The sequence below is a fragment of the Camelina sativa genome, chromosome 8 (assembly GCF_000633955.1).
Source record: "Camelina sativa cultivar DH55 chromosome 8, Cs, whole genome shotgun sequence".
Lineage (NCBI taxonomy): Eukaryota > Viridiplantae > Streptophyta > Magnoliopsida > Brassicales > Brassicaceae > Camelina > Camelina sativa.
In genome coordinates, this window is record NC_025692.1 from 119,546 (window position 1) to 145,379 (window position 25,834).

Here is a 25,834-nt window from a genome sequence, read left to right on the forward strand (position 1 = left end):
TATCTATCTCTCAAACAAAACATGAAAAAACCAAAGCAAGATCTCTATCCAATTCTAATCTTATCTCTGAGTGTAAGAAAGAAAGAAAGAAAGAAAGAAAAAAAAAAGGACCTTAAAAGCGACACATTGAGTAGTCTTGTTGGTCAATTGCATCGAACACGAACTCTGCTTCTTCAACTCAACTTCACCCCCCAAACCCCAAACCCCAACCCAATTCCAAACCAAACCATACAAAATCGGAAATTCCAAAATATATATATATTTTTCAACGGAAATCGGAAATTCCAAAATCAAAAAAACCGAAACTTACAAGGGAATTTGAGCTCTGTTGGATGGATATTGATGAGATCTCCGGTTGTCATGATGATCTCTCTCCCCCTTTTCGCCTTTCTCTTTTAGGGTTTGTTCAATTTACAAAATATGAATACCTCCTTAATAGTTTACAAGTTTTTTTTGATCAAGGAAATGAGAATTAAAAAAAAAGATATACGACGGAGCTCCAAAAATGGTAAATAGCTTCCTTTAAATTTTTTTTTTTTTTTTTTCCTGTCGTCTGAACATCGCTCGCTCGCTCGTCATGTTTATGACTGAAATAGGCCCAACAGTAATAAACTTCTTTTGGGTTTCATAAAGCCCAATACGAAGTTTCATCAGTCTTTGTCACTTTATTTGTGGCCCGTCGTCGTATGCATTTCTTTTTTCTATTTTCTTTTTCAGTTTGGGTTTTTTTTTAATTATTATTTGATTTATACAGTAGTTCTTCTTCCCAATAAATAATACACTAGTTAATCAATCAACTATGAATTTGATAAGAAATAAAGAACAATCATATAACAAATGTATGGTGAAGCCTAACTACTACTACTACTACTACATACTCAATAACACGGGCATGCACCCATTTGAAAATTGGAAGGGTGCCTTTTTCATCATTCCAATGCGAATATATAATTTAGTTCCGAGAAAAAAACCGAAAAATGTCTCCTGATCGATCAAATATCAATATCATCATCATAATAAAAGTCAAAAATATCAATATCATCATCATAATAAAAGTTATGTTTTGAGCTAGAGAAAATTAACCACATTGAAGCTTATAAAATAATTTAAGATTTGGAATTGCGTAGGGATCGGAATTAAAGTCCTAGGCTAGCTAGTTATTGGTCACCCCAACATTCGCAGCTGACCCGTAGAACCCTTCTCTTGATCCCATCATCCCATCCTCTCCTTCCTAAATTCATTTTTACAAAAAAAAAAATATTATAATACAGCAAACCAATTCTATCCATATCGAATCACCTAATTATGTATGTATATATATACTTAAAAATATAGTAACCTGTTGTTGTTGGCGCACGTTTGCCTTCTTTGTGGGTGGATGATCCGCCATGAGACCAAAGTGTATGTGAGGGAAATGAGCCCACTGCTTCACCACACACATGCATTATAAGTATCAAATGCTCAAATTGGTTTTATTATTTTGAACTGTATATATTGTATAATATATATATATATATATATATATATATGAAAAAATGGTCAAAAATATATGACAAACTAAACCAGACTAAATGTCTGCTTGAGGACTTTATTGAAACCCTAGAGTAGATTCTGACACTATTCTAGCTAATAATATATGTTGGACATATACAGTAGCCAGTAGGCTTATCATTATTTTATAATTGTTACTATTATTATGTTCTTCTTTTTAAAAAGCAACGTGAGAATCAATGTACGTAGCTCCAAAACTCATATCTAGGTGCAGACCTCAGTTTATATATACTATCGTAACGAGTTAGTATGCTTATGCATGTATGTATATATAGGGGAAAGAAAAAAAGTGTAAAAGAGAGAAGGGGATAATATATAAAGAGTAATGATGTACGTTTTTGGCAGCAGCACTGAAGGCTTCTCTGTGGCTGATATCAGGGTTGCCTGCCTTTATACGTTGGATCTCCTCCCTGTCGAATTTATAATTGATAAACCTCTCTCTGTCACATCATCTCTTTTGTAAATACGAGCAAATGGTTAATTAGGGAAATGATCCCATATTAAGCAAAGGAATAAAAATTTACTTGATGAATCGGTTGTAAGCAGATGGTACTCTTTGTCGCTTCTCTGGGGCTGCTTTTCCACAAACAAACAAACAGAACATATTCAATTTTCAAAAAACTTCATTTGTATTAACATTATTGATATATATATATATATATATATATGACTCCCAAAAAATCTTAAAAAAAAAAAAAACTCACAAAAATAATCATATAATAAAGATAACATCTCTCTCTATCTCTTCTAGCTCTTTCTCTCTCTCCCTCTCCCTCTCACTTCTCGTTATCATCATCACTTCATCATTATCTTTCTTACGATCTACCCCCAAAAATATATCGATTGGCGTCTATAGGTATAGCTAGATTTCCGGGGGATAAACAGATGACTTATTAAATTATCTTTTGTGGAGACAATTGTTTCTTTCAAAAACAAAGGAAAAAAAAAAAAAAGCATATGCGAGAGAAGTCAAATACTTGGGAAATAAAAATGAAAATCGAAGTTTCGAAAATCCAAAACAAAAAGAAACGAGATTGTTTGGGGTATATATGTGAAACCAAATGATAAGTGAATGGATAGGGTTTTTGTGAATTAATTAGGGTTTGTTCCTTGTATATGTGGAGATGCTGAAAAAAAAGAATAGAAGATAGAATGTTACGTCTATTGGCTGGTGGCGGCCGAGGCATCTCCTGCAGTCCGTTGCGAGCCGCCATAGCCAAAGACTCATTTGGGTGGTGAGCTGCACCGTGATGGCTCATCATCATGTTCATGTTTATATATTGCCCTCCACTTCGCATCTCCTCCTAACAAAATGAAATCATCAGCAGACTAATTCGCAAAAACAAAACTTCTTTGATTAATTTTGCTGTTTCTCGAATAATTAAACCCTAGCCATTGCCATTGCGGACTGTCTCTATGCAGCAAGAACCAAGTATAAGATCTAGCATGTGATGCTAACCAAATTAAACATTTTTGGATTTCCACAATAATTCGTTCGAAAAAACCCTATTTTTTCCCATGTATATAAAATTGATGTACCAAAAGATTGGGAGGAGGAGGAGGAGGAGGTATAAAGGAATGGCCAATGTTGGATACGGAGGGAAGAAGAAGAGTTCTCATGTTCACAGTGACCGACAGAAGATTTGAACAGTGTCCGCATCTCACCGTCACCGTCTTGAACAAACTACTCGGAGGAACACTCACCTGCCGACAATCACACATGAATTAATTTATGTGAAACCCTAGCTAGAGCTAGAAATTTTGATATAAGAATATATTGGGATGAGATAAGAATCCAAATTTACAGCAAGGACAGTGTCGCAGAAGCTGCAATGGACGTAACAGAGCTGGTCCGTAGATGAGATGTGGTCCGGTGGATAAGCTGGAGCTGAGGAGGACGACATGGACATGCTCGACATCGACTCTTTCTTTTTTTTCTTTTTTTTTTTCTTTTGAAACAAAAAGGAGTAAGAGAAGGGTTTGATTTGATTGAAAAGATATGACTGATCGATATTCAGATAGAAGTAGATCCCTCTTTCCACCACACTTTTTGACAATTGTGTTAGTGTTGGGTGATGAGCAGTACCTTATAAATGTGTAGTACTTCTCCAGAGGTTGAAGTCGAGAGAGAAAGAGGGAAAGAGAAAGAACGGTGGAGAAAATAGAAGAAAGATGTGGTTTAGAGAGAGAGAGAGAGAGAGAGAGAGAAATTTCTATTTATGTAAATTTGAAGGGACACTGTACCTAAACAAATTGGGCGACATGTGATGAAGAAAGAGGCCATTGTAGAGATAAGCTGCTGCATACCTGCATTCTCATTTAATTTACTACCCTTTTGAACCGGGATTTTCTTATTCCAACCATCCTTTTCTTCTATTGAACCCTGACCCTAGTCATTATTTAAATTTTATATAGAATCAGATTTTTAAAACACTAATTAATTTGTGATTAAAAAGAAAATGAGATCAAAATCTCATAAAATTATTGACACCAGAGTAGTTGAAATAATTAGCTATGTATAGTACTGTATATTATCTAGCTGGTCGGTGCGGAATAAATAAAAAGATTTCAAAGTTTTATATAAAATGTCAAGATTTGTGCAGCAGCAAACATATTACATACGACAAACATCTTAACTTTTTTTTCTTTTTCTAATCAACTATTTAAACCTCATATAACCGGAAACAAACAAAACTTCAATTTGGCAATTAGTGTCCTGACACATACATGTATATAATATTTAACCATAGCAATAGGGTTAGGGGTTTATTTGAACAATATAATGCTGAACATCGAAAATGAAAATAAACTAAACATGTTAACATTTAAGTCCGGAGTTGAAGATTTCTTGTTTGGTTAAGCATCTGTTACATGGTCGCACGCACCGGCCGTAACACAAATAACAAATATATATATATGTCTGCATCCGCCCCTGCATATATAGCAACTACTGTACAATTTAAACCTCAGATAAAGAGGGAAAAATTTAGATAATTAAGGCTGGTGTTGTTTTCATAGACCTAAAAGCAGGAGTACTTGAAACTTGATTGGGTGTTGTGGTGTCTCAGCAAAATCCTTGGCATTTTACACCCATAGAGTTAATTAAAAGTAGTCATAAATATGTTTTTGTTTTTACATGCACATACACTCGCAGTGAATCCAAGTCTTCTGCGTATTGAGGTCGTTATACAAGTCTACTCCGCAAAAGAAGAAGATAATGTAAAATAAATAAACGAAGTGAAATCTTAACTGGTTACGGTTTTGAATTGAATTCAACTGAAATATTTTTGATTTTTATAAAAAGGAAATATGACTGACGCAAGGTTCGATGAAGTGGGAGAGAGAGGGAGAGGAAAGGGACTTGTGCATGGAAGTGATTAAGCAAAGGCTCATTCATCAGTTGTTTTCACACTTAATAACATTTCTGCCACACCACTCTTTCCCTCGATCCTCGTCAATTCCATGCCTTTTTTTATTTCTATTATTGTAGTAGTATATACATTCTCTATATTCCTATGTATATCATTTTGTCATCATTATTTCAATTTACCCACAAGTGTGTTGTTTCACTAAATTCCATACTACAGGACCACTATTTTGGTGGTAATTTTCCAATTCCCGTGGTAATTATTAGGTCATAGTGAAAATCAAATTTTTATATACAGAAATTATTTTCATCTTTTTTTTTCTGGACTAATTATTATGACTATCCCGATGTAAATAGAATATGATATTTGTAAGAGTCAAATAGTATAATATAAATACTCCCTTTGTTTCAAATAGATTGATATTTCAGAATTTTTTTTGTTTTTAAAAAATTGATGTTGTAGATTAAAACCTTGAAATATCTTTTTTTTCACTTTGTGTTTCTTTTCACATGACATGTTATTTATGGTTTATATTTTATTTTTCTACCAAAGTATAATTATAAATTAACTCAAACAATTTTTTTTTCCTTTTTAATATATGTGAAATTGTCAAAATTAACATCAGTCTATTAATAACAAAGAGAATAGTAGTATTAAAACAAATATAGTGTCGTAAGAAAATAGTTGTATGAAATAATCAGTTCATGTAGTTCATTATGAATTAATATGTTGGTTGAAACTTGAAAGATTCATCATAGGATTGATGGACAATTTTTGTTATTACGATTTTAATCATAGTATACCATTAAAAATATCTGTGTTTAGGTTCGATATATATATGGTACGATATATAGTACTATATGGTATGATATCAAATGAAATAAACAATGAAAGCAAAGAAAGACAGAAAGACAGAACATTAAAATCGAGGAAGACACAAGGCGTCGAAGTTGACTAATTATAAAAATAATAATAGCGAAATCATGTAACGGAAATTAAAGCAACAAAAAAGTTAAAGAAAGAAGAAGCTTATTTAAGAACATACACTGTTTTTGTTTCCGATTTGACCATTCATATCTCAATCTACCTTACACACACATCTCTATATTGTACAGAGCTAGGCTAGGCATGTATTGTTTGTCAGCAACGACGGACCGACAGAGATCTCTCTTTCTTTTTTCCCTCTACTTCGAAGATACTTTCCCTCTTGTGTTTGGTTTGGTTTTATTTTTTCCTAAATTTTTATTAGGAATGAATTTAAATAGATATTTGAAAACTGTTACAAAATAATTTATTGAACTTTTGCACCGCCTGAATGAATGGGTGAGAGAGTGAGAGAGAGAGAGCTGTCATTTCTCACACACACAAACACTTTAATTTGGAAAACAATCAACATCTAAGTATATATGCAGCGTGTATGTGTCTGTCTTTCTCTCTATTTTCTTCATTAACATTCCCGTTTCTAGCCATCTTATTCGCCGTGCCACGGGTTCACATTTTACTAGGCATCATATCATTTCAAGACCTCTAATAACAAACCAGAACTACTTTATGTGTAGTGAAATAACAACATATTTCGAACTTGTTTATTTTCTTTCTTTAACTTGTTCATGTCCCATATTCTTTAGAATGATGACTCTAATTAATTTCTTGCAGGCTAACAGATGAGTAGCTAGTTGTGACAGAGAGAAAAATTGATTCTCAATATTTTTGATGCCCATCCTTAATAATATCTCTAAAAGTTTTGATCGTACGTAATATTTTGTCAAGACCTTTGTAATATCTTAACTGAGACGAGACAATCGCCTTGAAAAAAGACGTTCGTCTAACACATGCTCCAAACGTTATAGATGCCCATTAGCCTCTCCAATGTCCTCCAGTGTCACTCTTTTAAGCCCAAAATCCGGAAATACAATGATAATCTCTTGAAATCCATCCATATATTATATTGCCTACTAAAAGCGCAATTATGATTTAGCGTCGTCAGATGTTCTAACTAAGCCACTCTGGCAAGCCAAGTTTTAGGGGGAAAAAAAGAAGAAAGAGCAAATGAAAACATGATCGGATCTACTTTGATGACGGACATTACATAAAAGAAAACTGTGTTTAAGTATAATTAGAGATTGATGGTGAAAGGCACTTTCGTAGGCGGCAGCCATAAAGCAGCGTCGATGAATTTGGGTAACGTAAACTGTCGAGCTTCCTCGAGATCGGATATAACATGAAAGCCGGGCCAATCAACCCGGTTCTCTGTACCGGAACCCGGACCGGAGTTTTGATACTCCCCGTAATACAAGGTGCTACGAGCCGTTACATTACCCCAATCCATCCATCCTTTGGGTTCGATCAACTGATCAAGATACGTTCCCATCACCACCGTCCGGGCATACGGTCTCCACGGACGGCCCAGATACGTTTTCACGCCATCAAGCTGTACCCCCGGCGCTCCTCTCACCACGGAGTTATGGATTACGATTCCCGTTGTCTGATTCGAGTTGACCCGGCTCTGTGCGACAATGGTGTTCACCCCATTCGGTGGGCTACGTGCATATATCCGACAGTTTTGGAAAAAGGCGGCGGCGTTGCCGAGAATGAAATCGACGGTGCCGTATACGTCGCACTCCCTGAAAAACTGGCTCCCCGAGTGGGCGTAAAGCGTGTCTTGATAGCCTTCGATGCTACATCTGTAAAACACTGACATGTCTGAATCCGATCTCAGAGCCACCGCCTGATGTTTCTCCGGCCCTGCCGTGTTTCTTATCGTCATGTCTCTCACCACGAAACCGTCCCCCTCAGCCACTGGTCGGTTATACAAAACTAAGTATTAAGTAATGTGGTGTGTGTTGTGGGCTATATACATAAAGTGTAATTGTTATGTAGCAATGTCTAACCAAAAGTGGCGGATTTGAAAGTGGAATATCCTCGGCCTTTGCTTTTGTCGCCAGTGCTGATGGTTTTGCCGATGCCGTCGCCGATGATCATCATGTTATTAGACTTGACTCCTACCTTTACATATTCCTCATAAACTCCTTGCTTGACATGTATGATATACCTTGGGCTTCCTTTGGGCCTATTTCCTGCACCATTCACGGCCTCTTGGATGGTCTTGTAGTCTACGGACCCATCTTGAGCCACCACTACGTCCACTTTTTCATCTATCATAATAGACGGCGCCGTTTTCATTTCTACTTTTGATGTCCCAAACTCCTTCCACTTTGTTTCCATCCTCTGTTTTTTTTTTACCAAATAGAGTTAATTAACAACAAGTGAATTCTTGATAGATATTAAGATGGTTTTGGAGATCGTTTTACCTTGTTGATGGCCAAGGCGTTAATGACATCAATGGTGATGCTATCCAAAGAATGAGACGAGACACCGAGTTCTGAAATCTCTTCCTGACATGTGTCTAGGTTGGTGAGTGCAGTGCTGAGCCATGCTTGCACGTCCCACCTAGAAGAGTACGCGTTCTTAGGACACAACAGGCTCTGGTTGAGTCTATGGATAGTCTGCTCGTACAGATCCATACAGTCCTCCCACGCTTGCTTTGAACCAAATTCTGGCCCGAGAGAGTACGTGTCCCCCTTGGCTTTCACTGCCCCATCTAGTGTTCGTTCTACGGCCACTTGCAGGAACTGTGTCGTGCTTCTTATGGGTTTGTGTTCAATCATCAGAGTATTGCATTCACCCGGGTGCGGGGTTTCATCGCACATCTCGATTCCAACAACCATTGTGGTAACGTAAGTTATTGTCAGAATTATAATGAAACATTTTACAATTACTACACCTCCCATGTTTTGATTAATTTTCAGTGAGGTAACATATCATATGTATGATGGTTTTTATATATAGATTTTCCCCTGTCTGTAATGTACTCTTCTTTATAAGTTACAATATGATTTGGTTACAACTTTTAAATTTGAATTAACGCATGTGGCAGTTCTAACCTTTGTTAATTAAAATATCTTGTAGCTTTTGTTCTATCAGGGATCTTTAACGTCGCTATAAGTATTCAGGTGGACTAATGAATTTTGATTAAAGCACATTCATTCGTTCATAACTTAACCTGTAATAAATAGTTTAAAAAAGTGTAAAACATCACAAAATATAGGAATCATCAACTAAAGATGGGAAACACAGATGAATAATCCGCAATTAAAAAGAGTAAACCTCACTTAGTCACCACTACAAGTCATCAGAGAAAGTTGCCCTAAAAGTAGAAGAAGCTCTCTCAGGTTGTTCTAAAAGAAAAGCGTACAGAGTAACTAACATTAAGCTTCAACTATCAGATAACATTCAGCTTCATTCACTCAATCCTCCTAACAACCATTGTACAGACACAGCAGAGAGTTAATCTGAAACCTAATCTTCCATCTTGCGTGAGACTCAGTCATCTGGTAAAGATATGTTGATGTCAGTGGCTGAGTTTCTCGGTCCGTTGGTCCAGAATGTAGATGGCAGCTGCTCTCTGTCTGGGTTTGACGATGAGAAAACAGAAGCCGGAGGAGGAGGAGGAGTAGGCAATGACACGACCGTGGCAGGGGTATGCTCAACCCTTTGCTTCCTCGGTTTCTGATGATCTTGTTGATCACTCGTTATGAAACTGCCAACAACAACCTGTTTTTATGAAACAACAAAAACTTATGAGAAAACCAGAGACGATTTCAAGAATTGACGTAAATGTTGCTGGATTCGTGGGTCACCTGAATCGGAGAGGCGGCAATGAGCAAACCGGCCACACCACCACCAACAACACGACCATCAGGACCCGCCAAAGAGACGCTCATGCCACCAGACCGACCTCTTGATCCTCCTTGGTTCTCTGTTTCCATGAAAGAACCAGACAGGGACAGTATCTCAAACCGACCCTGCCAGGAACCAAACACCCTATTATAATAAGATACTCTGTTTCACTTTCTTTCGTAACTTAAAAATGGAGTGAGAGATACAAACCTCGTAGGTGAGAGTACCACCACATGAATCTGGCTGGCGAAGAGTAACGTTTGATACCACGCCATTTGCTGATAAGATACAAATAGCTCGTGGTCCTTGTTGTGAAAAGGAGATGATCCTCATGGTAATATCCTTGAATAAAACCAAAAACAAACAAAGTTGTTGCTAAGTAGGAAACAAACACACAAATCTCCTTTTTAAGTGAAATGTAACGACTATATTAATTTTTACTTGATACACATACCTCACCAGTGTTCACTGTGATTATATGTGGTGTGAAATTTGATCCAACACCACTCCCAAGTCCAAACTTTTGACCTGGAAAACGATGGTTCAAAGTTACACTTTAAAGGCACTCACGAAAATAATACACTGGCTCAACAAAGGTAAAGCTCGTACACATAGAGTTTCAGCCACCATATAACCGGGTTATTCTCATCTCAATGGTGCTTAGCTATGTTGTTACTATAAACAAACCAAATTGCAAGTTCTTGTTAACTTTTAGCAGTTGTGTAAACTATATAGACTACAAATCTAAATATGTGTCTGTTATACAATATCACACATTTACACACTTAATAATGAAAGCTGTGAACATAGGCAATTATGTACTAGAGATTCCAAATAAAATGTGTCAAGAAAATGAGCAAACAAAACTTTGGAAGTAATTCATATATTAAGGAACATTAAAGTAGCTCAAATGCAAAAGAGCCGAGTGTTAAAAAGAAATCAAGTAAAGTTTATAATATCAGGAACGGTTTTAGTTTAGTAGAGAGAGAGAGAGAGAGAGAGAGAGAGAGAGAGAGAGAGAGAGAGAGAGAGAGAGAGAAGAGTTACCAGAAGAAGAAGGGAAACGAGAGGTGGTCTTATGGATGTTGAAATCAAAAGCACCATTGAGCTTGGGTCTTTGGGCTCGTTTCTTGACAAGAGGAGTTGTTGATGAAGAAGAAGGAGTGCCATTAGGTTCATATTTACGAGGCCTGCCCCTCCTCTTTTTCCCTGAGGAAGGCAAAGGAGGGTCCAAGGGAGAGAGAGATGAACCGAGGAAGTGGTTAAAAGGGGGGGTCTCAGTCTCAGATGGTCTAGGAGCCATGTGATACGGAGATGGAGCTTCAGCTCCAATAACAGTCACGCCTCCACCAGAGCTAATTCTGTCGCTTGTTTCCATTCTGACTGCTAAAGCCACACAGAAAAAGAAAAAGAAAAAAAGTCAAACCCTGATTGGGTTTCAACAAATAAATAGAAACTTGATTTGGAATATCAAACTTTCTATTGTCAAACAAATGTGGTAACATAGTTCAGCTAATAATTTTGTAAAGGTAGCCCCTAGAGAGAGTATGAGCAACAGAGCAAGGAGAAGCAAGTTTACGAGTATACATAAAGATGGCATCTTTCAATCGATTCCGCAACAACAATCAGAAGAAAAGCTGGAATCTTTCGAGAGGAACAAAACCAGACTACAACAGTCAGAGCTTGAAGTTGAAGAGTAGTAGTAAACGCAAAATCAACAGATTCAAGTAAAGAGAGATCTCAGAGACAAAGTGTTAGTTATATATAGGTAAAAAGGCAAAAGACCTGAAGCTTTTTTTGTTTTGGGTCTCAACAACAAGTCTCCAAGTTGCTCTCTTCTTCACACTCAAACTTGCCACAGTCGTCGAGAAGAAGAAGAAGAAGAAGAGATGATGACTCGCCCCTCTCCTGGTCAGAGATGATGACGTGACGTCTCTACGAAGATAAAGCTTTCACACCGGAGATTAGCGTCTCTCAGCAAGAAAGAAAGAAAAAAAAACAAATCTTTATGATCCAAAGAGACAAACAGAGATTACTTACTTATTACTAATGTATTCTCATACTTCAAACAAAAGTAGAACAAAAAAAAAGATTAATGATGAAATAGAGGGAGAGACAAATGAAAATATCAAAAAAAAATAAAAATAAAAAAAGGAGAGAAGGAAGAAGACGAGAGAAGAAAATTATTAAAAATGAAAAATAGAAAGTAAAAAAATATTAATGATCTTTATCTTATTTTATTATAGACAGACGACGACAGTGAATTTTGGTTAATAAATACTTTCACGTCCGGATTGAAACTCTTTCACCTAAAAAAAAGGATAAAATAAGGGAAAATTGGAAAAAAAAAAATCACCAACAAAAAATTGTCCAACTATACCTTTTTTTTTTTTAAATGATCATTTTTACCTAAAATACCTATAGAAATTGAAAAATTCGTATTTAACAAGTTTAAAAATGTGGAATATAGAAAAATAAGTAGATATACAATAATAGAGGTAATATTATTTTTTACAAAAAAAAATGTATAAGTTGTTTTTTTGACAAATAAAATTTAATATAAAAAATTTAGAAAACGTTTTCTACTGTTCTGAAAATTTAATATGATGTGTTCTAACATTTTGTACATGTTATACTAACTTCAAGAATAGTTTCTGCTCTAAATAGTTTAGGGACCCGAAATTCTAATCGTATTTATTTGATAAGATTGTGTTCTACGAAATTTAGAAATAGTTGTCTCACGATTTAAGAAATTATTAAAACAACCTTAATCGTTTAGTGCACTATCTTATGGTGTGTAAAACCGTTTTCTCCCATTTTTTTCACCATTTTCGAGCTATGGCAATGCACATCTATGTTAAGAGTGGTGTGTGGAGGTTGTTTGACAATCATGAATGGAGATTTATTATTGATGAAGAAAATCGTGGAAGATTACTAATTTTGGAATCAAGTACAACACATGAAGAATTGAAGATTACGGTTTCAGAAACCTATGGAATAGAGCCTAGTATGGTTGATATAGAGCTAAGTTTTCTACCCACAGATATCACTGCTGATTGTCCTTCTGTCGTTATGATGAATAATAGTCAGGTCACAAATTTTCTTTCATACTATAAAAAGAAGAAAACAGTAAATTTGTGTGTGACATTCAAATGTGGTGTTGAGGATGTTGGGAGCAAATTCAAACTGAATTTGAATAAAGAACCAGGGGTTTCAAGTGATGAAGATGATGATGGTAGACCGAATGAAAACCTAGCTTTATTTGTGGGTACTAATGATGCCAAACAGAATGATGTTTTAGGGAAAAAACATTCGACGAGAACGCCGGTTATGGTGTTGGAACGTCGTTCAAAGGTGTGAGCGTAAGGAAGGGTCAATATTTTAAAAGCAAAGAAGTGTTACAAGCAACAATGGAATTGTATGCGATGAGGTACAACTGTGACTACATGGTTACAAAATCTGATACAAAATTCTGGTGTATACCCTGCATAGAGGATATTTGCAAATGGAGTCTTCGTGCTGAGTGTTTAAATGGGTCTACGTATTTCAATATCAACAAGTTTGTGGGTCTCCATACTTTTGCTCCTTCAAAGAAGAAGAAATTTTGTAGGACACTATCAGCTAAAACAATTGGACATATCATTATGCAGAATTATGAGGGTGTATTGGAAGGGCCTAAACCGAATGATATCATTAATATTATTCGTACAGAGTATGGTTGTGATTTAACTTACTCTCAGGCATGGGAGTCTCGCGAGTATGCAGTGAATGAAGTTAGAGGAATTCCTGAGAAGAGTTATGGTAAAATACCAAAGTACTTGTACATGATACAAGAAGCGAATCCGGGTACGTTTACAAATTATGAAGTTGATTGCAACAGTAGATTCAAATATCTATTTATTTCTTATGGTCAGTCAATAAGAGGATTTTACAAGAGAATGAGAAAAGTTATTGTGGTTGATGGAACATTTCTGAAGAACAAATACAAAGGAGTTCTGATAGTTGCTACAGCAGTAGATGATAACTTTAATTTGTATCCAATAGCATTTGGAATTGCTGATTCTGAGAATGATTCTTCATGGGAGTGGTTTTTTTAGCAACTTAAGGTTGTTATTGGAGATGATAAAGATTTATCCTTCATATTAGATAGGCATGTGTCAATTAGCAAATCACTTGAAAAAATCTATTCATTGTCTAGTCATGATATTTGCATCCACCACTTGATTGGTAATGTAATTACATATCACAAGGGAAGGGGTGTGGCTGATTTGGTTTCAAGAGCATCTAAAGCTTATAGAGTTGCTGAGTTTGAAAAATATTTTGGAGAAATTTGCAACATCAGTCCTGCGATTGGAGAGTACCTAGAGGATGCTCAAGTTAAAAAATGGGCTCGATGCCATTTCCCTAGTTAAAGATATGACTTGAACACAAACAATGCTGCAAAATCGATCAATTCAGCTTTGAGATCACCTAGAGAGTATCCAGTAATCCCTTTATTAGATAGCATCATAGAGATGTTAACACGCTGGTTTTTTGGGCGAAGAGAATTAAGTGCAAAGCAGAAATATCCTTTAACTGTCAAGGTGGAGAATAAGATTTCAAGAAGAATAGTGAAAGGTAAATTCTTTAAAAGTTATCCTATTGGAAGAAACATATTACAGGTTAAAGCGAATGGGCTGGACTTTGTTGTTGACTTGGAAAGAAGGACATGTTCATGTGGGAAGTTCCAAATGGGCAAAATCCCTTGCAGACACGCCATCAAAGGAGCTTTTGATATAGGCAATGATCTATATGGATATGCTGATGATATGTATAGCACTACCAGTTGGAGAGAGTACTATGAGGAGATTGTTAGTCCAATAGGTATTCCAGAGAACGAATGGGATGTTCCTGACCATGTGGAGGCTGCAAAAATTTTACCACCTGAAACAAGAAGACACCCTGGTAGACGAAGAAAACGAAGGCATGAAAAGTTGAAGACAAGATAAGAGCGTCTCAACAATCACAATCCGCAAAGAGACACAAGTGTAGCCGTTGTGGTAAAGAAGGACACAATATATCGACATGTGATGTCCCAATATAGTTATGGTTATGTTTTATTCTTTGTTAGGTTTTAAAAACATTCACAGTCTATGGTTTACTCTTGAGTTGTCAAGTCTGGTTACAACATTTCAATATTTCACATTTTCTGGTTTCTTATCAAACATAGTTAACAACAACACTGAAACTCATGTAAAACGGTGAAGGTTGTCCAAAGGGAAAATATGATGAAAATATTGCATATCCAGTAAGGATTGTAGTCAAAACAGACTTCATCAGACTTGTCCAGACTTCAATAGACAAGTGCATAAATTTCACCAGACTTCACCAGACTTGTCTGCAGACTTCACTAGACTTGTCCAGACTTCAATAGACAAGTGTATAAATTTCACCAGACTTCACCAGACTTGTCTGCAGACTTCACCAGACTTGTCAAGATTTCACCATACTTATCAAGACTTCACCAGACTTCAATTGACAGGTGCATAAATTTCACCAGATTTGTCTGCAGACTTCACAAGATTTGTCTACAAACTTCACCAGACTTCTCCAGACTTGTCTACAGACTTCACCAGATTTCACCAAACTTCACCATCAATGAATTTCTGAACTGTTTAAGACCATTTCTGTTGTTTGTTTGTTTCAAAGATAACACCATCAAAAAAATTCAATATTTCACCTTTTCGGGTTTCTTACTTAAGACTATCAAACCAAGTTAACAACAACACTGAAACTCACGTAAAACGCTGAAGGTTGTCCAAAGGGAATAATATGATGAAAAATCCAATAAAAAAAACAACATGATCAACCTAGTAATTTGCTGCATCCAATCATGATCATGCACAATATCACCAATCACCATCATCTTCTTATTGCTGGTTTTTGCTTCAGACAAAGCATCCTCTATCTTCTCAAATATCTCCTTTTCCATCTTCTCGTAAACTATTTTCTCAAACTCCATCTCTCTGTTCTGAAATCTTTCAGATGCTTCTCAAATTCAACATTCTTTGCAGTAAGTGTATCCATCTCGTTGACCAAAGCCTCATCAACCCATTTGAAGGTGTGATCATCGTTCCTAAGCTACAAGAAACCCATCTATTATATTCAAAAATAAAACCAAATTCAAACGTGTAATAATACCAATTTACCTTGTTTGATGCAGCAAAGCCACAATGATAATATCTCCGGTAAGGATTGGGATCAGACTTCGATATAAGTGCTACAATTCCTTCCCCGCACCAACATCTCCTTGGGACACCAACCACTCTTCCTCTTGCACGGTAACTAGTTGATCTAGTCGAATTTGTCGATAAATTGCTCATCTTCTTCTCACAATCGAATGAGAACTAGGTCGACTTTAGTTTCCTTAAATTTGGAGATTTATGTGTGTCACTGTAAAGGATCGAGTTTGGTGCAAGATACAAAATCAGTTAAGTTATTAATTTGGTATTAGCTCTTAAACCAAATTAAAAAATCGATTTGATATTAAACCAAATTAAAAGTCATACCATATATTAACTTAAAAATGAAACCAAAGTCATACCATCTATTTAGTTAAAAATGAAACCAAAGTCATACAATGTGTCAAACTAAAGACATACTAAAAAGATGAAAAATCAGTCAATTTCGACTCTATGAGACTCCAACTTTGGAGGGACATACTTCTTCATACGCTCAAGTAATAGTGGATCATTTGCAGCTTCCCACAGATCGACAACAATCTTCAAACGCGCTTGTTTGATGTTCTCATCGGTCATCAAATCCAAACTTAGAGATTTCATATGACACTCGATGTATTTCAATGCATAGACCCCGCAATCGCTCTTTGACCTATTCAACTCGGACAATACCTTCATTTCTATGATTTCATATTGTGTCAAAAGAGATGGTTTTCCATTCACCTTTGCATTAATTTCTTTCAAAATCCCTGGGATGCAGTTTGCGAAACACTCGACATACCTTCTATTCTTGTGTCCAGCACAGTCGAAGACTTCAACAGTTCTTAAGACGAAGTTAAGGCAAACAGAAATCCAGTGGTTACCGTTGACGAAAATCGGATGCAGATTTTATCACAAAACAACTATCTCGGATGCAGATTTCATAGATGTAATGATTGAGATGAACAACAACCAAAATTTTGAGCATGATATAGGTGACATGGATGCAACAGAGATAGCAAATGGAGAAGCTATGACGCAAATAAGATATACTATTGCAAATATGTTATGGGAAAATCAAAATAATCGATAATTTTTAAAAAAAAATTGTATCTTTTTAAAGTTGAACATTTTATCAATATATCAAACAAAAAAAATTACTTTTTGATCAACTATAATATTTAATGTTTATAAATACAATTATTTTTATTATTAATTCATAACATACAATAATATACAAACATACTAATTATTAATAAATTTATTTATAATATATGTAATCCGCATTGCTTTTCATTTTTTTACCATTCACACAACTAATACTGAACCGCAAATAGTTTTTTCACCAATCAAATATCATTTTGTACCGCTTATTTTGTATAAACCGTAGTTATTCCACAAACCGCATGTACCGCAGTTGAACCGTACCGCACTATAATACTGCTTTTCTCGTACAACCAAAACCGCGGTTACCATTCAAACTCTTAATTTACTTTCTTTCTTCTTTTTTAAAAAAATCTCTTTTTCTAAGTATTAATTACTATTCATAATAAAATAATCTCAGTAACTATTTATGAACTCTTCTCATCCTTAAAATAATCTCAGTAACTATTTATGAACTCTTCTCATCCTACAATTTGAAATTCAAACAAAATTGCGGCTGATGATGGTACGTTACTTTGCATTCAGATTAATAATAATAATAATAATAACAGTAAATAAGTTGGGAAAATGAAGGGGCAGGCATGCAATTGGTAGGTGACACATCATAACAGTGAACAACCCCGTTCCTTCCTTTTGACCTCCTCCCTCTGTCCTCTGGCTCTGACTCTCTCTCTCTCTTTTTTTTTTTACATATCATTTTTTTTTAATCGCATAGCATACATATTCCAATATTACTATTTATTATTTAACTGGAATCACGTGTTTGGTACGAAATTTTATCAACAAATAATTAATATCAAATATCTGCCTAAAATAAAATCTGTAGGGTCTAAAAGTCCTATATTGCTTTTTTTTTTTTAACTTGAATTAGTGTTTAAACATTTGTGTGTTCAGTTTTGAAATTAAGAGAAAATCAATTTTAAGCGTATCTCGTTAGGATCACGGCACATGAGCAAGCTTTTGGGTCATCATTACGTGTCAACGCTCTACTTATTTCTAATTATTTTTCCGAGGTCTCGAGACCACCTTCACCATTATTTTATTTTATACTACTACTACTCCTGTATTATTTTAATTACCCTTTCCTTCGTTTCAAATACCTATACCAACAAGACAACAACACAAGTGTTATTAACGTTAATGATTATTGATTTCTTCTTTTTCACAATATGAACGTTTTTAATTAAGGACTTGAAAACAAACCAAAAAAGGACAAATGGAGCGGATGCAACAATGCTAGCAAGCAAGACTCATTTAGGAAGCCAATTAGGGCACTGAGTTGGGCCTTCAACATTTGGGCCTAGCTTGCTTACCTACGTTGCACTATGTATTACAATTTTTCTTTACACGACCAAATTATTTTTTCTCATTCAAAAAAATTATATTAGAGAGAGGGGACATGGGTGTCATGTCGACGTCTTGCGTGAGATGTGAGTTGCACTGCATATCCATATCCATATCCAATAGACTCCTACTAACGCCCTATTTTATATTGGTTAGTACAAAATATCAAGAAGAGATCCCTAATTACTAATAACATATTATTGTTTAGATCGGAGAAGATTGGCCTCCGGTCAAATACTTAGAGACGAACTCACGGGCAAGAGCGTTGAGATCACCATCCTCTTCTGCTGGATCTTCCAGGCCTAACAATGTGCTCAGATCCACCGACTCTCTCGACTCTTCCTTTTGTTCTTGTCGTTGCATACAATTAATGTGTGACGACGAGTACGACGACGATGACACAGTATTGCTTTTGTTATCCACGACAGAAGCAATGAGTGGCGCATTAAATGAAGAGGCTGCTTCTGTCGTCGCTGAATTGTTTTGAGGATTCCCCTGACCAAGGCCTTGTAAGCTTGAGAGTTGAGTTTGTACGTCAGCCAACTCCGCCTGTAGATTCATTACCTGTTCACATACGGGACCGTTTCATTACATTATAAAGATAATACTACTAGTTTAGTTATGACTTATGAGTATAGCGTAATAATGGTATGTTTCTTGTTTGCTACATGGATGCTATAAATACCCCAATTCAAACATGCATTTGGACTACAGGTTGACACGACGATTAATTATTATTTATGAAGAAAACTTTCAAATTGTGCTGTTCAAAAGTTCAACCGATGTATTTAAAGATGACAAAGTACGTAGGAAATGTATAACCACGAAGAAGATTGAAATAGTATTTGACTTTTCTTTACCTCTGTTTTCGACTAACGGATTCTTGGGAAGACGCACATAAACTAATTTATGACACTTTCTAACACTTTAAATGGGGTTTTATATGCAATTTTCAAAACTAATAAACAAGAAACCGAGATGCCATAAATGGAACTGTAAAATTAAAGATGCTGCTAATATATGATACGATCTCATCATATACTAGTATTTATACGTTATAGAATGTGTTTATTTTATGGTGAACTGCATAATACACGCATGCATGACCTGTAAATCTTTATATAGATCAACAAACATGTACATCAATATAAATAAAATCATTAGGTAAGGTTACATATAGATATACGAATACCTGGTGTTGAAGGGCGAAGATGTGACCAACGCATCCGTAGACGGGGTCGCGAAGCCTAGCCAATGCCTCGTAAGAAAGCGTGACTACGGCGTCCAATCTTCGGCTCTCCGGAATCATCATGAGGAGCTTGGAGGCGTTGCTCGCCCCGAAAACCTTGTGCACGGCCGCGAAATGAGACGTCCCTTCCTCCGAGTCAAAGTATGGAGCGAAAACGCATTCCGACAGGCATTTCCGCCGGAGAAACTTGCATGCGCCGCACGGACCTCCACCGCCGGTGGTGCTCCCGCTCATCTTATCTGTCAAGACTCAAGACGTAACTTTCTCTATTGAGAAGCAGAGTCGTCGCCGACCAATTATATATAAATTCAATCCAAAGAGATGCAAAAAGAGAGACGGATAGGTTTGTTTTATAGATAAATGTGTGTTTTAGTTAATGTGGAGCATAGAGGATCGTGTCAGGCAAGAAAATCATGTCTTGCTTTTGGTGGTGGATCATTTATAATCATTTCATTTTCTTGCCTATAACTTCTTCCTCTTTTCTTCCATGTGCATATAATATGCATATATTATTCCTTTTGTGTGTTTCATTGCTTCTGTACATATACATAGTTAATAACTTGAATTACACACAAGAAACGAACTATTTATGGAATCCTAAAAACAATGAAAGCACATACTATAACATGAGATTTTTACAGAGATAGACCCCCTTCATAATAAGTTAGCAATCATTTCCTCAAAAGATTGATCGTGCTGAGAGAAAAAAAGAACAATCTTCTAACGTCTAAAAATCTATAACTATCACACCAGCTTAATTAGATGTGACTTGTGAGTAATGATGAGGGAAGACTTGGTGGGTTCAGTTAAGGTACTAATCGGATGTTAACGAAGGTGTGTGGTGGGTGGGTTTATTATAGTAATGAGCCAATGAAAGTATGAAACTAGGAAATTAATGGGTAAAGCTTGGAAGCAAGGGTAAAGCTTGGAAGCAAGGGCAAAGCGGATTGTTCAATTATGTAATATGCAAAGGACAAACAGAAATGCTTTGCGTGAAGCAAACACACTTAGCTGCTTGTTGGGCTGACGTCTCATCTCTCTCTCTCTGAACGCCGCAGGTTCCCTTTCACCCACACGTGCGATGCCTCTCCACACTCGTGAGTAATTTTGTAATATATATTCCTGTGTACAAATATAAATAGAGAAATATGTGAGTGAGTGATGCGAGTCTTCTAAACATCTTTGATGCTAGTCTAATAGAGAGAGAGATAGAGATCTATTGCTTCTTCTGTCTACAAATCGTATAGTCAGACACCGACATGACACTGATCACTGTTTGCTTCGCCGCAAGTACAACCTCAGTCAGTCACTGTCATGCGTCTCTCTCTGTTTGACAAGATTCTGACCCTAGTAACTTCCCAATGTTGGGCCTTATCGTTAAATGGGCTGGACTTTTTGAATATAATGTATTTATTTAGTTATTGATAAATACAATAAAACCTCTATAAATTAATAATGTTGGGACCAAAACATTTTATTAATTTATAGTGGTATTAATTTATCTAGAAATTAATAATTATTATTTTATAGTGTAAATTAATAATTATTAATTTATAGATATATTTTAATTGTTTATTTTTTAAAAAATTATGATTTGAGACAATTTTTATAAAATAAGATTAGAATTTTGGATATTGTAAATTTTAAGGTATTGGAATTTGAAATAATTAAAAAATATTATTGACAATGAATTACAAATATTATAGACAAATTCACTTACACACATGACATAAATATTCAAATTTATGAATAAGAATATCAATTATCATATTTTAATAGTATATCAAACTATGAAAATGTAAATTATACATATTTAGAAATTGAAAACTTTAACCCAAAGTTTTAGCTGTTTTATGAAATGTTATAGAATATTTTATATCATTATAGTTTGAAGATACAACATAACAATTTGTTTTATAGATATGAGGTTTAAGAAAAACATACTTTACTATATGTATATATATATATACATATATATGTAAATTTACATGATTATTAATTTATAATATTATTGGGACCATATTTTACATGGGAATTTCAAAAAAAATATTATTATCTTATTATTTTATCGAATTTTGTTAATTTTTATACCGTTCCAATTTGGGATTAGCAAAATTTATTAATTTATAATGTTTATTAATTTATAGAATATTAATTTATAGAGGTTTAACTGTATGTGTTTTAGTTAATGTGGAGCATAGAGAATCCGAGTCAAAGTATCGTGTTACCCTGTTACTGGATTCTTTAGTTAGCAGCTATTATAGCATAGCGTAATCATGAATATGATGAAATGGTTATGGCCTTTTTCCTTTACTTATTAACTAGCCTATTAGGTAATGTAACAGTGTTGTTACTTATTAGCGTACGCAAGCGGTGAGGAAAGGAGTAGAATACGAGGACATGTGTCGCACAGAAAGTACCAAGGATTGGACAAGAGGCGGACTGCTAACAACTGTTACCGTTCCTTCTAGTCCTCTCCTCCTAATAAGTCCTACTATAAGGTTAATTAATTTATTTATTTGCAAGTCATGTACAGTAATTGCAGTATTATTAAAGATTAAAATAAAAGGGAGCGTTACTGCAAAAGTGGATCCCACGCGCTACTGGTTTGCACAGAACGGTTACGTTCATAATAAAGTCACACTCGTCACGTGGCCAATCTTCATACTACTCCGGTTCTTGCAAAGTCCCCGGTTTCGTCTCTACATTTTTTCTGATGATCACCGGTTCTGTTGTACCGACTAGCTTAGCTTAGCTTAGCTTGACTCACTCGCTAGTTGCTACTTCCTTCATTTTGGTGTGATTAAATTATATGGACCGTCGTAATCGTCACTTTTTTTTTTTTTTTAATATCATCATGAGCTATGTGATAAATTATTATACACGTGGATTTGATCATTCTAGCCGTCACCAAATTTTTAAGTCATTTACACTATCGTGTAATATTTTTGATACGGCACTGATGAGTTTGGTAGTGAGGATATATATATATATATTTACATAAATCTTGTACTTTTAGAAGTTTCAAATATTTTATGCATTATGTATTAATCGGATTTTCCTATTTTGTATCCTAATCTAATATCGAGTAACAACATGATATATATTCTCTGACCAAAATACATAGATTAGATTGTGTACATCAACAATCCCTTCCGTTAATAGCGGACTTACTACCAAGTTTTAGCTTGTATAATCATTACCGGATCGTATATTCGTATGTAATAAATCTAGTTGTTTAGGAAATTTGCATTTTCTCTTTATCTCTCTTTATTGATAGATGTAGCATCAGCATGCTATTGATTTTACTCTTTATCAATAGTCTATTAGAGTTATAGTTAGAAAATCAAAATTAGCAATTCTCACAAATATCACTAAAAAAAAATTTATTTCCAAATTTAACACATCATCAATAACGTTCCAAAATAACATTATATTTCAAAATTAGATCTTAATTTCGAAATACTAAATCATATCTTTCAAAATTATACCTTAAATAAAAATTATATCCTAATTTTTTTTAATATTGTAATGTGTCAAATAATAATAATTTTGTAAATTCATGAAGTGTGTGCTATCATTGCCCATAAAACATTTTCTACTAATATTTTAGAATATTTCTCAAGAAAATCTAATTAATTTATTAATACCTAACTATTCATAGTTTTATAACTATTTTATGAATTTTTTTAATCAATTTATATTATGTTTCACTAACAACTATGTAATTTGTCTTTGTATTAGAACTTGAATTCAATCTGACAATATGCATGTTTATGTCATACACGACAAAATAAAAATAAAAATCAAAATAAAAAAAAAAGAATCCAATATAAAATAATCGTACATAATTTTTGTAATCTATTGCCAAATGTTGATAAAATACTGATTAACAGAAGAAAATAACGCATAGCGGTGAGCCGTTACATATTTAGTATAAAGTTGTCGTATCAAAATCACCGCCCAAAAAAAATTATAGTATAAATTTAAAACTCATGTGAAGATAACTATTAGTATGCAAAACTAATTAATTTGTAATACTCCTAAATTTAATTTTGTAAAATATATAATACAATTGTGTATATATTATACCATAAGACGCAATTGTATAGTACTTGTTTGGACCGATTGTAACAAGTCTAAAATAAAACGAGAAGAAGAAAAGTGAAGGAAAGGGAATAACATCGAAGAAAGTTGAGAGATATGGAATGTTTTGCTTCACGCAAAGAGCTTAACACGAGACAAGTACGCTCCATCGCGTGGCTTTGAAGGCTTTTTTTTTTTTGTCTTAACTATCTTCTTTTTTTTTTTGGTAATAACAAGACTAATTAAATTATTAATATTATTTTACTTTCTTATCTACTAAATAAGTATTAGTGGGGGGAAATGAAAATATTTGCAATTACCAACAACCAAACCCTAGTTTTGTTTACGTCCGATCTCCTTCTTCTTCCCTTTTTCTTTTCTCCCAAACGTTCCCTTTTTTTTTTTTTTCCTTTAATCAAGAACCAAAAAGCATCCTAATAATCTCGATGAATTAACTCCATATATCTCGAAACCCTAATCACGAATTAGCTACTAAAAGAAAAGAAGGATGAGCAGTAGTGGAAACCCTAGCAGCAGCGGTGGAGGAGGAGGACCTTGCGGCGCGTGCAAGTTCTTGAGACGCAAGTGCGTCGCTGGCTGCATCTTCGCGCCTTACTTCGACTCAGAGCAAGGGGCGGCGCACTTCGCGGCGGTTCACAAGGTGTTCGGAGCGAGCAACGTCTCCAAACTCCTCCTCCATATTCCCGAGCATAAACGACCAGACGCCGTCGTTTCAATCTGTTTCGAGGCTCAGGCTCGTCTCAGAGACCCTATTTACGGCTGCGTCTCTCACATCGTCTCTCTTCAGCAACAGGTTCATTAACTACTCTATTCTCTTCATAACGTTTAATTATATGATTAGTTCTTATACATGATGGGAAATCGCAACCGTTTTGAGTCGATCTCTGTCTCTAATGTCGTCACGTTGATCAATTCTTTTATCATTTTCTATGTAATTGTGTGTGTGTGTGTGTGNTTTTAATTTTTTTTTTTCCGGTTGTTAAGATTATTGTTTTTTCATAATTTTGCATTTTGACTTAATGTTCAATTAAAGTACAAGTTTAGTCCTTTTAATTTCCCCATCTACTTAGCTGTCCTCTGGTTGTCGTTTCCTCTCATGCAAATTACTCTTCCTTAAGCATGCATCGAAATTTTTAATTCCGATGTGTTCTTCTTCACTTCTTCACTTCTTCACTTCTTCACTTCTTCACTTCTTCGATTTGTTTTTTTGTTCTTTTTTCTTTTTGCCTTGATCGAAAACCAACTCTAAAAAGAAGTTTTAACATCTAAAATTTCACGACTGGGTTCATGACTTCATGGTCTTTTTGATCGGCTTGTTCTATTCAGAATTAAGGCTTTTTTTTTTTCTTTTCTTCTGGTAAAGCCTTTTGGGTAAAGTTATGGTGTCTTTGTTTTAAGTGACGTGTCTATGAGTCTATATGTAAGTGATATAGAACAAGCCGATCTTTTGATATACGTACATTTTTAGCAATGGGAGTTTGTTAGGAAAGGTATGTGGTATATGTATGTATTCCATATCATCCAATATGAGTTACATAACATATGAGAACTTGTCTCTTCTTCCTGATTATATATTCTCTACTGTCGTACTTAAGTGGCTAGTAAGTAAAGGATCATTTAGCATATATATGTACTAGTAAATATCAAGGTTTGTTGAATGTTTACAATGTTGTTTTCCAAGTCAACCCATTGAGTGAGATGACAAATCTTCCTCTGTTCGCAACAACCACGTTGTTTTACACTTATTCCCAAATTAAAGCATCCTTCAAAAAAAAAAAAAGGTACTTTCATGTATGCGTACACATACAAACGCATCCTATAAATTGATGTGAGTGAAGAATAATTTCAATATCACAAGCAAAGCATTTATATATTTATATGTGTTATGTACAATGTCTCTTGTGTTATTATTAGATTGTTTTATTCCGCATATATCTTTCTAAATCGGTGTTCTTGATTGATCAATTACTCCTGTCGTGTGTTGTTGGCATTATTGAATCATCAACATTTGCTCGAATCCGGAAACTCTTCCAATTATTAAATATTGCTAGAAATATCATTATCTAGATTCTTATCTCTCTTTTGAGTTTGTTGGCATTATTATCAATTTTTTC

The 25,834-nt window shown here is 34.9% G+C and overlaps 6 protein-coding genes across 9 annotated transcripts in view; 1 reads left to right on the top strand and 5 right to left on the bottom strand.

Moving 5' to 3' along the window:
* Positions 1-546, bottom strand: part of LOC104705278 (vesicle-associated protein 1-3-like) — a gene marked incomplete in the record, with an annotated part of 3,947 nt that extends 3,401 nt beyond the window's left edge. The window contains 2 exon segments of the mRNA XM_019228489.1: positions 112-182; positions 311-546. Coding sequence (XP_019084034.1) covers positions 112-182; positions 311-362 — 123 coding nt within the window.
* Positions 986-3,868, bottom strand: LOC104705281 (axial regulator YABBY 3-like). 2 transcript variants are annotated; one of them, XM_010421248.2, is made up of 7 exons: positions 3,357-3,868; positions 3,091-3,255; positions 2,711-2,855; positions 2,076-2,127; positions 1,886-1,961; positions 1,340-1,423; positions 986-1,231 (listed from the first exon to the last, which is right to left on the bottom strand). In XM_010421248.2, exons 1-7 carry the CDS (start codon positions 3,468-3,470, stop codon positions 1,154-1,156), a joined length of 714 nt encoding a protein of 237 aa, XP_010419550.1. In that variant the 5' UTR covers positions 3,471-3,868; the 3' UTR covers positions 986-1,153. The 2 variants fall into 2 exon arrangements, with proteins under 2 accessions (XP_010419550.1, XP_010419551.1); XM_010421249.2 differs by having other exon boundaries at positions 2,076-2,124; positions 3,357-3,860.
* Positions 7,036-8,647, bottom strand: LOC104709062 (putative pectinesterase/pectinesterase inhibitor 38). Its single transcript, XM_010425730.1, has 3 exons — positions 8,231-8,647; positions 7,811-8,147; positions 7,036-7,718 (listed from the first exon to the last, which is right to left on the bottom strand). Exons 1-3 carry the CDS (start codon positions 8,645-8,647, stop codon positions 7,036-7,038), a joined length of 1,437 nt encoding a protein of 478 aa, XP_010424032.1.
* On the bottom strand, positions 9,002-11,814 carry LOC104705282 (AT-hook motif nuclear-localized protein 7-like). Of its 3 annotated transcripts, none has more exons than XM_010421254.2 (6): positions 11,445-11,814; positions 10,707-11,042; positions 10,114-10,187; positions 9,870-10,001; positions 9,620-9,784; positions 9,002-9,533 (listed from the first exon to the last, which is right to left on the bottom strand). In XM_010421254.2, exons 2-6 carry the CDS (start codon positions 11,035-11,037, stop codon positions 9,303-9,305), a joined length of 933 nt encoding a protein of 310 aa, XP_010419556.1. In that variant the 5' UTR covers positions 11,038-11,042; positions 11,445-11,814; the 3' UTR covers positions 9,002-9,302. The 3 variants fall into 3 exon arrangements, with proteins under 3 accessions (XP_010419556.1, XP_010419555.1, XP_019084645.1); XM_010421253.2 differs by having other exon boundaries at positions 10,707-11,045; XM_019229100.1 differs by lacking the exon at positions 11,445-11,814 and adding an exon at positions 11,239-11,410 and having other exon boundaries at positions 10,707-11,045.
* Positions 18,490-20,441, bottom strand: LOC104705283 (LOB domain-containing protein 31-like). Its single transcript, XM_010421255.2, has 2 exons — positions 19,557-20,441; positions 18,490-18,928 (listed from the first exon to the last, which is right to left on the bottom strand). The coding sequence occupies exons 1-2, from the start codon at positions 19,845-19,847 to the stop codon at positions 18,569-18,571; spliced, it is 651 nt and encodes a 216-aa protein (XP_010419557.1). The 5' UTR covers positions 19,848-20,441; the 3' UTR covers positions 18,490-18,568.
* Positions 24,208-25,834, top strand: part of LOC104709064 (LOB domain-containing protein 30-like) — a 3,042-nt gene continuing 1,415 nt past the window's right edge. The window contains exon 1 of the mRNA XM_010425732.1: positions 24,208-24,513. Within this exon, the coding sequence (XP_010424034.1) occupies positions 24,208-24,513 (306 nt within the window). The remainder of the gene's footprint in view (positions 24,514-25,834) is intronic.

Bases quoted from the DNA above. Each gene is read 5' to 3' on its own strand.
- LOC104705281 (XM_010421248.2), bottom strand. From the start codon at position 3,470: ATGTCGAGCATGTCCATGTCGTCCTCCTCAGCTCCAGCTTATCCACCG. The intron at 2,856-3,090 runs GTACATCAATTT...TCATTTTGTTAG, and splicing joins CTCCTCCTCCCAATCTTTTG to GAGGAGATGCGAAGTGGAGG. The intron at 2,128-2,710 runs GTAACATTCTAT...TTTGTGGAAAAG, and splicing joins GCCGCCACCAGCCAATAGAC to CAGCCCCAGAGAAGCGACAA.
- LOC104709062 (XM_010425730.1), bottom strand. From the start codon at position 8,647: ATGGTTGTTGGAATCGAGATGTGCGATGAAACCCCGCACCCGGGTGAA. The intron at 8,148-8,230 runs GTAAAACGATCT...AAAAAAAAACAG, and splicing joins ACGCCTTGGCCATCAACAAG to AGGATGGAAACAAAGTGGAA. The intron at 7,719-7,810 runs GTTAGACATTGC...ATAACCGACCAG, and splicing joins TTTCAAATCCGCCACTTTTG to TGGCTGAGGGGGACGGTTTC.
- LOC104705282 (XM_019229100.1), bottom strand. The intron at 10,188-10,706 runs GTAACTCTTCTC...ATCGTTTTCCAG, and splicing joins TCGTTTCCCTTCTTCTTCTG to GTCAAAAGTTTGGACTTGGG. The intron at 9,534-9,619 runs GTGACCCACGAA...TCATAAAAACAG, and splicing joins TTGCCGCCTCTCCGATTCAG to GTTGTTGTTGGCAGTTTCAT.
- LOC104705283 (XM_010421255.2), bottom strand. From the start codon at position 19,847: ATGAGCGGGAGCACCACCGGCGGTGGAGGTCCGTGCGGCGCATGCAAG. The intron at 18,929-19,556 runs GTATTCGTATAT...GTATGTGAACAG, and splicing joins TCTTCGCCCTTCAACACCAG to GTAATGAATCTACAGGCGGA.